The sequence below is a fragment of the Poecilia reticulata genome, linkage group LG12 (assembly GCF_000633615.1).
Source record: "Poecilia reticulata strain Guanapo linkage group LG12, Guppy_female_1.0+MT, whole genome shotgun sequence".
NCBI lineage: Eukaryota > Metazoa > Chordata > Actinopteri > Cyprinodontiformes > Poeciliidae > Poecilia > Poecilia reticulata.
The window spans coordinates 24,900,886-24,913,042 of record NC_024342.1 but is presented as its reverse complement, the minus strand read 5'-3'; the positions used below and the strand labels follow the sequence as shown (position 1 = coordinate 24,913,042).

General features: G+C 42.4%; 1 protein-coding gene across 3 annotated transcripts in view; it reads right to left on the bottom strand.

The window, feature by feature from the left end:
- Positions 1-12,157, bottom strand: part of c6.2 (complement component 6, duplicate 2) — a 24,221-nt gene that overhangs the window by 9,811 nt on the left and 2,253 nt on the right. The window contains exons 4-17 of one of the 3 annotated variants that reach the window (XM_017307761.1): positions 11,289-11,430; positions 5,993-6,127; positions 5,713-5,869; positions 5,474-5,618; positions 5,262-5,403; positions 4,540-4,678; positions 4,241-4,435; positions 3,890-4,133; positions 3,390-3,512; positions 3,146-3,312; positions 1,747-1,972; positions 1,043-1,211; positions 839-950; positions 50-119 (exon numbers count right to left, since the gene is read on the bottom strand). In XM_017307761.1, coding sequence (XP_017163250.1) covers positions 50-119; positions 839-950; positions 1,043-1,211; positions 1,747-1,972; positions 3,146-3,312; positions 3,390-3,512; positions 3,890-4,133; positions 4,241-4,435; positions 4,540-4,678; positions 5,262-5,403; positions 5,474-5,618; positions 5,713-5,869; positions 5,993-6,127; positions 11,289-11,430 — 2,166 coding nt within the window. Of the gene's footprint in view, positions 1-5; positions 120-838; positions 951-1,042; positions 1,212-1,746; positions 1,973-3,145; positions 3,313-3,389; positions 3,513-3,889; positions 4,134-4,240; positions 4,436-4,539; positions 4,679-5,261; positions 5,404-5,473; positions 5,619-5,712; positions 5,870-5,992; positions 6,153-6,503; positions 6,724-11,288; positions 11,431-12,157 lie in introns of those variants that run through there. The other 2 variants (XM_008424737.2, XM_008424738.2) reach the window with 2 other exon arrangements.

The window sequence follows — 12,157 nt, the reverse complement described above, 5'->3', positions numbered from 1 at the left end:
CTTGGTTGACTCCAGCTCCCATCAGGTTGACAGTTAATGAACTGGAAACCTTCCAGTTCAAATCCAGTGAAGCACTGAAACTCCTCATCCTCACCGAAGCTGTAATACTGTTTAGATTTCTACAAGAATGAAGAAAAACAAGTATTAGATCTTAAAATGATCAAATGTACAACAGCGTATATAGCAGTTCAATTTTATATAGGAAAACAAAAAGAAATAGTGAATTTCTGCCAAAGAACTTTTGAGAATAAGCTCAGAAATTTTATAGAAAATGGAAAGTTTGGAAGAAAAAGTCAAATATTTTCAGATTAACCACAGAAAAAAAGGACAATTCTGAGTTTGAAAAGTTGAAGGTTTGCTAAAACAGAAACTTTTATATTAATTTAAAAAAAATTCAAGTCAAAACTTTCAACTTTTGAACTTTGACAAATTATTCTTTCCAGCAAATATTTGACTTTTAAAACTCAGAAATATCCTTTTTTTTTTTTGTTATTGTTGTTTTTGGAAACTTTTTCAAATTAATCTAAATTGTTCCAAGATTTTTCTAGCAAATTTTAAAGTTTTCAAGGTCAGAAATGTTTTTTTGTTTTTTCTAGAAAATCTATCTAAATCTAAAAGTTTCTGATTATTTCTCTAGCAAACTTTGATTTTAAAACTCAGAAATTTCCAATATTTTTCTAGAACATTTATAAGATTAATCTCAAAATTTCAGATTTTTATTTGGCTCAAATTTACTCGTCCTTTTTTTTAGATGGCTTTAATATGCTGTTGTAAAATGCTATTAGGTTAAAATTGTTAAGTTTTGTCATGGTTTTTGTCCAGTGAAGGTGATTTTTACCCGGAGGAAGCTGTGGCTCGGCCTCTGCGGCCTCAAACATCCCTCTACCCCCGGCGGCAGCTCGTCCCTCCATCCCTCAGTGAACTCATCGTCGTTGTCGCACGACTCTTTTCTGCACAGGAAACCCAAAACGCAAGCAACTGTACAAAAACCAAACATGCTGGTTGAAATAGTTCATTTTACTTGAGTCTGCATGAGTCCTACTTTTCAAACAGGGAYAGGGGACACGGTTCCTCCTGTCTGTTTGGGCCGTCGCAGGGTTGGCCGCCTCTGAGGGGAGCAGGGTTGTCGCACTTCCTCGTTCGGTGTCGCCTCATGGAGGCGCTGCAGCTGCTCCACGGCCYCCAGCAGCTCCAGTAACCGTCCACAACCTCTGTGGGGAAAAAAACAACCTTCCAGTAGAAACAGAACTTAATGTTTGTCCTCCTTTCAAGCTAATAGGCTGTTAGCATAACCTGTTAGCTTGAAAGGCTAAAGCAGTTCAACATAGAGATTTAAATTGATACTTTAGTTTTTTCTTTATTAATTATAATGATATGAAGTAGTTGGACAGTCAACTTAAACAGACAAATTTATAGATTTATATGTCACTAGTTAACATAACAGTCACTAGTTATGCTAGCTGCTAATCCCCTGGTTAAGCTAGTGGCTAATCAGAGTTCAGTGGAAATATTTGTTAATTTTTATTTATTGTTTTCAACCATATAAATTACATTTCAGTTCAAAATATTGCGGACTGTCTGATTAGTTGTATCATAAAAGTTTTTAGCTAGCTTCTTTTTTTTGTTTCTGCCAMTCTCTAAGCTATCTATGCTTAGAGAGAGACATTGTACTGTGGCCGGGTAATCTAAAAAAWATATTTTGAATAAGAATAAAAGATGCGCTAAATGAGTCAAAACGTTGGGTACCTGAAGTGTAGTCAGGCGCCCGAATCTCACAGTTGGTGCCGAACGTTCCTGTCTGACAAACACACTTGCACTCGGTCCCAGAGAGAACCGGCTTGGCGTTGTTGGGACACGGGGCGCACTTACAGGGATCAAACTCCTCCAGGTATTGGAGCAGGGCCTTTCTCAGGTGTCTCCTCTTCGTCACAGCACAGGGAATTCCCCGGACTAGATCTATGATTGGACGCAACTGAACAAACACAAACATGGAGTCTTTAATATCGTTACTGGTTACAGAGTGATGTCAATTTGGTGAACCGGGTGGAAGTTTTTGTGAAAATGTTAAGATAGGAGCTACTTACACCCACTAACCAGCCTTGTTAAATATACCCAAAACAACGAGGTGACTAGCTATGAGTGAGTTTGTGTGAAGCGAAGCATAACCAGACCGTATCAAAGTGTTGCTCTCTAATGACATCAAGCAACAAAAAAAAAAGACTTATTCTGAAGAGAGGACCAACTGTGGATAAAACCTGGACAAGAAACGTCACAATTCACAAGCAGAGCGAGTTAGCACAAGGAGAGAAATGCTTTCTCGGCATCCTGCTAGCAAGGATGCTAACTGTGGACGGCTTAAAACTGAACTGTATGCTGGTGGTTTATGTTGTCTGTTAGCCTAGGTGCTAGATATCCTTTGTTTAAGCTGCCACCTCCATTCAACATGTCCTTCGTTATGAACCAGGAGTTAATCAGTGAAACATCTGAATGACTCTTCCAAAGGTTACTGGAACCACGTGTTGAAATCTAGAGCACTTGGTCTGACAGGCAAAATATGGTCCCCTGATTGACAATCCTATGACTCAATAATTGGTTCTGGTCATGGCAGCCATCTTGTCACAAGACTATTCAGACAATGACAGCCATTTTGGGGAATCATTTGTTTAACTTTGTTTTTGGTTACACCTATGCAAATGTCATCCATTGTCTGTACCAGCTTGTCCTTGTGAGGTAGAGGAAAGGCTGTACCCATCTCCAGTGGTAATTTGGTCAGAGACGAGATTCACCATGTTCAGATTGCTGGTTACTCAGCTAACATACAGCTAACGACCTGCATGTTGGCTGGGCAACCATGCAGACACCCTGCCAAACYTTAGGACAATTTAGAGTAACCAGTTCCATGTCTTTAGACTGTGGGGGGAAGCTGCAGGACCCAGTGAGAACAGGCCATCTCCATTCAGAAAGGCTCTAGGTTGGGATTTGTGAAACCAAACKTAACACCGTCTCATCCAGCTAGGAAACTTTCTCTCTTAGTCCCTTTGTAAGAAAACCCTCCGGATCACTCAGGCTGTTATCTGCTCTACCAAGCCAACCCTTAAGGATCAATGATGAACAAAATGTTTCTGTGTGGATCTCTGGAGTTGACCTGGTAGTCCACCAAAGCAGGGTTGTCAATCACAGACTTGGCCCAGTTCTTGTAGGATGTCTTGTCYGGAGCAGCGCCTTGTCTTTCCCAGGCCAGAGCTCCAGCTTCCCGGGCTCCACCACCTCTCACCATGGAGAAGGATTTCTCAGAGGCCTGGATGAACGAGCCTGGACAAGAGAGGAGAGGAGACAATCAGCAAAGAGASGAACCAAAGCGTAGAAATAAGAGAAACTTCAGAAGTCACCTTGGTATTTCTCAGTCATGCGGTTGTTGGTGCATCTGGTCACGCTGCTGGATTCAGAGTAGAGGATTATAGTCCAGGACGTATCTCGGCTCAGGCAGCCATTGATGGTCTCTTCTGTTTCACCTGCCACAGATAAAAACAGACTTTTAATCAGTTTTGTATCCGTCTAGGTTACATAAAGCTGCCTTTTCTTGTTAAAGGATGCAGGATCTTTGGTGGCCAATATGAAATCTTAAGCCAAGAAGAGATCTCATGGTGCTTTTAAGGAACAACATCCATCCTAGGTTTTCCTACTTGAGCAGTCATTTTGACCTCTGTTAAATCTCCAGAAGACAAAGACAGGATCCCCCCCCCTTTGTCTTCTGGACCTTGTTTACGTCCCCAGATAAGCAAGGTGGACACAAGGTGGACTTATCTGATCATTTCCTTGTACAGCGTTGTAGACGTACCTCTGGTCTATAYTGTGGTTCTACTCTCTAAATGCCGATGTGTCGTATAACCTGAGCTCTTTATCTCCTCCCGGCTGTACTGGTAGAGCAGATCATAGTGGCCTCCCAGTTTTCCAGAGCTGTAGTAGTGCGTGCCGAAGCGCTGGAAGATCTCCCTGTAGAGGGCGTAGTTGTAATCGAGCGGCAGAGCGTGAAGGAACTGAAGGAAAGGCAGCGAAAGCACAAGATCCTGCGGATCCTTCACTGTAAAGTTCGAAATCGGTAGAAGTTGATGCACTCGGAAAAACTTGGAGTCCTAGAAAACGGTGGGATAGACACTGATTTTAGTGCTTTATGAAACATTGAATAAGACATTTTGCTCTTGTGTTGGCAACGGGTTGGTAGATCTAACATCTAAATCACCTTTTTCTTTGAAGCCTCAAAGGCTTCCTTRCTCGAGGTCAGACTGGAGCTCGAGGATCGGCGCCCATAGAAGAACAAAAAGTGAAAGTTGTCTTGATCTCGTGTGCTTTGTTCACTCTGACCTGATTTCTTTATCACAACCGGCTCAGAAACCACCGGCTGCGGCTCGGTGCTGAAGTCCTCCAACACCCCAACCTACACATCCACAACACGGTCAGTAAATCTGACACAATTAAAAAGTGGAGAACATTTCCACTGTTTTAAAACTGGGTATCCAATGGCAGATTATCGATGACCACCTTAATGTCAAAGGTCTTAAAGTTGTGTGGCACTCGATGGTAGAGTAAAGTGCTTTGCGGCCGCCTGATGATGCAGCTTCCTCCCATAAACGTGTTGTCCAGCACTGACCCCCTCGGCTCCTCCGCCAGAAAATCAAAACTACAGATAAACCAGGAACCAGAAGGAGGAAATACTTTGTTAAATATGATTATCTTCATTTCCCACTGCTCTGGACGTATCATCAGCCTTCTGTAGCACAGAAGACACTTGATACAATGATATAATATTAGCACCAATAATACATATTAGCTCAGCTAATGCTAAAGYGCTATAACAACATAAAGTTTAGCAGAAGCTAATGCTAAAGTGCTTTAGRATTTACCAGAAAGGGAAGCTAATGCGCTAAAAGTTGTCAGTTAGCTAAAATGCTAAGGTGCTAAACATGCAACTACTTGGAGAACTCTTAACACTTAAGTTACCAAAATTTAAACATAGATGTTGAACTTTATTCAGCTGAAAGTTTATAAAACAGCCAAGTAAATCAGTGCTTTAGAATTTATCTGATACACGAAAAGCTAAGTGCGCTAAACATCTTTAAAGCTAGCAAAACGCTAAAGCGCTAAATGAAAAAAAATGTTTTGCAATTAGCGCATTAGTGGAAGTGTACAAATAATGAAAGTACACCTCTCCTAACGTCTCTGGGGGCAGTTAGCAGTTTGGGGCGAGAAGCAGGCAGTTTTACCCGTTTCCAACCAGATCCACCCCCGGGGCAGGTCTCCTGTCAGAGGGACAGACCACAGCAGGGGCTCCGCAGCCCCTCTCATCAGAGTTATCTCCGCAGTCGTTCTGTCTGTTGCATGTCAGCGTCGAGTTGATGCAGCGCCCTGCAGCAGAAAAGGTCGTTTTGGATCGTTTCTTACAGCTGAAGCTCGGGAGGCTCGCAGTTTTAGTCACCATTGTCACACTTGAAGTCGGCCCTGCAGCCCACCGCCGGTAGCTGGCAGGCTTTGGAGGGGTGGCAGGGCCTGTCCTCTGTCAGCTCCACGCTGCAGTCAGAGCCACCGAACTGGGACGGTCTCACCACAGAGCGGGTCCGAAACTGAAGCAGAACACGGCAGAAACCCGAGTCGTGGCGGGTTTGATTAATTATTCACAGAAAACTGAAGTGTTTTGGTGTTTCGGTTGGTTCCTGCCTGCTTGCTGGCGCAGGGCGAGCAGTCGGACCACCGGCTGAACTCGGACAGGACGCAGCTGATGGGACAGGCCTGCTGGCTGCAGCCCCTGCTGTCGTAACTGGAGCACATCTGGAAGCAGCTGTTCTTCCAGTAATAATCGTCATACTGGACGTTCCTGGAGAACAGAGGCTGCTGGGTTTGGTTTTGGTCGTTTCTCAAACGTCATTTAGAAAAAAAACAACCTTTTGACGTGTTTAACTTGTGAAAATGTGTTGTTTTTTTTTTCTCTCTCTCTCACCTGCTTCTGGTCTGAGTGCCGTAGTTGCAGGTTCTGGTGCAGGCGGACCAGGAGGACCAGGGGTACCGGTCACAGTGACAGGCCAGGCTGCCGGACATGAAGCCCAGGAGCAGCAGYTGCAGSGGCAGCAGCATGCTGCGGGATGGAGACATCCAGCAACCTGAAAATTATTCAAGTTTTTAATTTATATTAAAATAATCCATTATGACTAATTTGGTTTCTACAGGAGAGAAATAGAGCCACTGGAAAAATAATTAATCTAAGGTTTTAACTTTATTTAGATTTTATTTCTCAGTCTTGAAAATTTAGACTTTTTTCCTCATAATTCTTAAACTGAAGTCAGTTTTTTTCCCAGTTGCTCTAATTCTYTTCTGATAAATTGCTCTAAATGCATCTATTTCATGAACATTTATTSCATTTTCCTCCTTAATTAAATATCTACACATTTTGCAGCAGGTTTCGTTGATCAGACTTTAACCACAAAAGCTTAAAAGATGAAGCCAAAACTCACCAGATGGATTTCTGTCGTCTGCAGGAGGGATTTTAATCAGGCAGCTGCAGAAATCTGAATCGGTTGTGAATAAAAGCAGATCTGAGGCTGAGCTTCCTGTCTGTGTGGTTATAAACCAGCAGGGTCCTCCTGTTTATGAACTCATGTTGACCAATCGGTGTCTAAAAACAAATCCCAGGTTCTTGATCCTGGTTGTTACGGGAAGCCGAGCAGCTCTGGAGTCTCCAGGCTGCTTGATGCAAACCAGATGTTCAGTTTCACTGCTTCTCTTCCAGAGGGGAAAAGTTTCTGCTCATTTATGACCTTCTTAAGTTTTCCAAACATTTGCACAATCAGCAGCTTTGTTTTGGTATGAAGGACATCTGAGCCCAGTTTGGATCATTTCAGCAAAACAAAAGGAAAATAAGACAGATTTTTATTAAAACTGCTCACAATATGAAGCTAAAATAATGTTTGTGTGGAAATAAACATCTAAAAGTTTTATTAATTCGCATTTAGTCCCAAACATATTCCTGCTATGTTGATTTTATGTAAACAGCATCTGCGCCACATTGTTTTCAAAAACAAAATCGTACAGACAGGATTTTTTTTTATCCACATAAAATCACAAATCAATCAGTGATTGTTGTTATAATCATGGCAAACCAACAGGGGGCAGCACAGCGCAGAGCTACAACCTGTCAGCCAATCAGATCGCTTCAAAACAACCACCACTTCCTGTTAGGAATCAAACATGGCGCCCGGAGCTTCTTTTGTGGGTTGAGCTCATTTTAAATAGCGTATTAGAATATAAAGTTATATTTGCGCTTTATTATTTATTCATTTACGCATATATTAGGTTACAACTTGTTATTTTAGTATTTAGCTAAAGCTAATTCCTGATGAACATGATCCACGGAACTGAAAGAAAACAACAAAATGATCTAAAAAGTGGGATTTTCTTGTATATAAAACTTTATTTTTGTTAGAAAATGTCCTAAGCTGTACATTAAGTTCAGCAGTTTCCTCTACTCTGCAGGAGACGTCAACACGGAGGCCTAATCTGAGTCACACACATGCCAAAACAAGACGGCCTATTTAAAACATCAGCACAGCGTCACAGTGAAACTGAAAACAAAACACAATCGTTTACAGGTTACGTTACATTCAGTTGCAAAATGGCCCCAGCTGGATGCAAACAGGAGTTTATTTCTGTGTGTTTTTAGTGTATTTTCATTTTTAAAGTGAGGCTTTGTCAAAGTAATGCAAAAAAACAAACGGAAATCTGAGAAGCATTCTTTGTATTGAGCTACATTGGGGCCATAAAGTTGGTTCAAAAGAAATWAAAAAAAAGCTGAAACTGTAAGAAAAAGTTTTGAAACTGAAAAATAAGTTCAATTTTTGCAGTTACAAAATAAACTGGCAGTTTCAAATCTTTTGATTTCCATTTTCTATCTTTTAAAACTGAAGTTTTAGAACAAAAAAGTTCTAAATTACATTTCAGATTCAAGGTTCTTCTTCTAGTTAAAGATTTTTTTTATTTACATTTTTTTCAGTTTGAAACTTTTGGAGCTCTAACCAAAAACAGTTTTGAAAAAAAAATTGATGTGCTTTTTTCTTTTAAATGTTTTTGTAAATTTTCAAAAAGAGAGAAAAAAAAATGGCACCAATTTATGGTTAAATTGGTGCCATAATGTTGAACACACTTAATGGCCCCAATTCATATATTTTTGTCACAGGGAAGACTACTGCAGGAAACAAAACCACCAATTTCAAAATTAAACAAAGGAAGAAAATGTAAGAGCCATTAATGCGGAGCAGTTTTCGTTATCGTCTGTGTCTGATGCGGCGTTCACTGGACTCACAACAAATATGGCGAGAGATTCGGGATAAAATGGCCGCCSGACAGATGACGTCATCAGAGCAGAGCTCCGCCCACATGGCGAGAAACACACCCAACGTGGCTAAAACCGAATCAGACATTAGTGGAGAAGGARCGCTAGAGATCTTTATGTCCTGTGATCACWACAACTACAAACTGTTTTTATCAGGATTTTATGCGACAGACCTGAACAGCAGAGTTCAGACGTTGTGAAGAGGAAGGAAAATGGAAAGTGAAGAAGTACAAACCTACTGAGATATGGAGAGCAGGTCTCACCAGACAGTTCCGTACACTCAGTCCGATTTGGGACCAAGCCTGCAACACAGGCGCAGAGCTATGGGGGGGCTGAGGGGGACCCCGGCCTGGGCCGGATGGGGCCCGGGTCTGGAGGTGCCAGGGAGGGAAGAATGGTTTCAAGTCACTTAAATGTCTGATTATAGACGGAGAAAGTGCGCCCTCACCTGTTGAGAAAGGTGTATTTAATGTTAATGGAGCCAATTATGTGTATTTTTGGTTTTTGGTCACTAGAAGGGGCTGTCGGCTCCAATATATAAATCAAGAGGTGACAGGTAGCTGTGAGGTGTTGAACCCGGAAGGGCATAAAAGGTTTCGACCGCTGTGACGGAGTCATTATTAACACTGTTGCCGTGTCCGATGGAATAAATGGATCTGGTTCACAAATGTTTATCTGACTGGAACAAGTGTGGAGTTTGACTACAACAAGATYGGGGATTGATGTTACACGCGATCAACAAGTACAATGTTAGCCGCTCAGCGCGTCATAACAAAGCAGCAACGGGTCAATGCTTAAACAAGTGCAGGGTTGAACTGGCTAAAATAAATGTTGACGTTACTTTCCCTCAATGGAATATATAGTAGTCAGTCCCAATGACTGTTTCACTCACGGTTTAGCCGATGTGCTAAACCGTAATTGGCCCCGCCCCCCGGCCCGACGCTGACTTGTTCCGCTACTGCTGCAACATTTGTTACAGTTTCAGATTTTCAGCTGCTGCTGTTCTCTTCCTCACTGCACTGAGTCAAACGATCCAAACCGTTTAAGCTACCTGTTCGTCTCCTCACCTGTGGGGGCGCTGCACTAACAACCACTGGGAGAAAACCTCTGAAGAAGACACTGAGTGCAACTTTTTCCTTCAAGAAATGGAAACAAACAATGGATTAGCGTCAGATTTTAGCAGCTGGAAGATTTCTCGAGTCATCTCTCCCGCTAGCAGTAGCTGACATATTTGTTTTTGGTTGTATTTACCCAGAATGCCCTGCGCTGTAGTCCACTTCCTACTTGTGGACAGGTATCTGGTCCGCTTGCTGTTCACATTCAAAAAGTTCACTTTAACTGAACCGAACCTCGGTTAGCACGCGGATCAGAGTTCACCGTTTTGGTCTGACCTCTCCAACCGAACTGGACTTTCTTGTCAAACGGACTGGAGTTTATTAAACTACAAAGCTAAGATGTTATTTTCCTTCCTTTTCACGACTTTGAACGCCTGCTGAATCATCCWCGGTGGTTTAGGGGGAGCGATGTCAACCCCCCTGCAAGGCACCGTTAGCATCAGATTCTTTTTAACTCTTTTTATGACATTTTTCATGCATGTTTCAGTTTCTGCACCGACTGGCTCAGGCAGAAAAAAAAGCAGATTTCCCAAAGTTTATCACCGACAACATCGAAGCGATAAAAATATGCTTTAAAAACGGAGATGGTTAAGATTCAGAAGCAGCTTTTCTTCTTTTTTTTTTTTTCCTCTCTTCTCTCTGTACATGAACGCGGCGTAGCGTGGAGGACTTGCTTTGTCACGTCACACAGACCAGAAGACGAATGAGACTCGGACGCGGGATGTGGAGCCGTGAGAGAGAGAAGCACAGTGAGGCAGCTGCATAGCCTGGACATCTACAGGGTCAGAAACCGAACACATCTGACCCGCTTCCCAATTAAAACACCAAGCTTAAACATTCCGGAGCTCTCCAGGAATCCCAAGATTACAATTTTAGTTTTGAAGAGACGAAGTGAGATGTGAGTGGGAGCTGGAGTAAAGGTTGCTGTCGGTCCTCAGCCCGACACCACGCAGCAGAGTCCGGGGAAGCGCCTCTTCCTCTGCCCGACCAGCGGCTGGGGAGTCAGGTTCAACAAGCTGCTGTCGTCTGGAACGGGTCAGAACATCCACAGGTCACACGCTGTAGCTGGTAGCTACATGTTTCAGATTTAGAGTTAGGGTTCAGGTTTGGTTTTTCAGCCTCGCGTCTGATAAACTGTCAGATCTGCAGAATCTGGAAATCAGCTAAACTGAACCTGTCTGACAGGATGAAGTAGGCAGAGATGGGCACTGCTAGCTAAAAGGGTAGCTACGCTAATCCTACAGCACTGACCATGTACTGTAGTTTCAGTAAAGCTAAAGCGCTACGACAACATGGTGGGAGCTAATGCTAAAGCACTACATTAACCTGGTATTTAATGGCTGCTAATGCTAAAGCACTACATTAGCATAGTATTTAGTGAAAGCTAATGCTAAAGCTCTACATTAACCTGGTATTTAATGGCTGCTAATGCTAACCTGCTATACCAACCTGGTATTTAGCAGAAGCTAATGCTTGTCAAGTAAAGAGTGCCATAGCCAGTTAGTTTAGGAGTTTTATCTTTTGGTCGTTTACATCTTTCAAAGAACAGAAACATTTCCACCATCAAAATGTCCGCCTCATCAAGATCAGTGAGTCCAGAAAYGTTTTTACATGAGACGTGAAACGCTCCTGGTGAAATGTTATTTCCTACCTTGATTCTTCAGCGGCAGCGGCATCGTCTCCCTGAGTTTGCTGAGTAAGTTTCTCATCTCCTTCATGTCTCTGCCAACAGAAACGGCTCAGGATGAGTGACGTGGTGAAACAGAAAGCGGAGGAAGAGCAGAGCAGAGCAGCACCTCTCTATGTTGTCGATATCCGTCCCCACCAGCCACGTCTCTTGGGGATAATCGATGGGAGACGACGACCGGTCCTCCAGGATGGGAACGTCCGAGCTCTCGTCCATCCGGAAGTCGACTCTGGGCTCCGAGTCGGTTCCTGCTGGGAGGAAAACCCACAAATAAAACAACAACACAGACCTGCTGTCTGCCTGCAGGAGGACCAGAGTTTCACTTTAAGCTTTAATGATTTCCTTGGAAAAAGTTTAATAATAATTTAATCAACTCTCTGCTGCCATCTGGTGGTCAAACAAAGCGTTAATAACCCTACAATCTCAGACATGTTTGATAAAATCAAACGTGGGGGGTGTACTTTCTTTTCACCGCCGTATCGCTCACAACGTCTGGTTTTATTATCAAAATATATTAAACAAAATGCATCTATTTGCTAATATTCTGTTTAATTCCATGAAATAAGAGCTGTAGTTAGCTGTTAGCGGTGGTGGGACACGTCCGCTAAGGCGCTAATAGCAGAGCTAACTTGTCACTTAGCGCATTAGCAGTTTTGATCATTTTGAAAACGTTTAGCGCACTTATAGCTTCCCCTAATCTCAAATCATATCCTGTCTGAGCTGACATAGTAACTAATTACATCTACTTAGTAACTTTTTAAAAAATATAAACTGTTTTTACTTCATTATGAAGTATTTCTGCTCTGGATTTTCTACCCACTGAATGAAAAACAAACATGTTTTTGTTAAAGTTTAAGATGTTTTTTACCTTTTCAGCTAGCGGTGTGTGTCTGTGGTTGTAAGAAAAGCCTCTGAAAGCAGTGAAAGTGTTTCTGGTTCAGTTCTGGTTCAGTGTTTCTGGTTCAGTTCTGGTTCAGT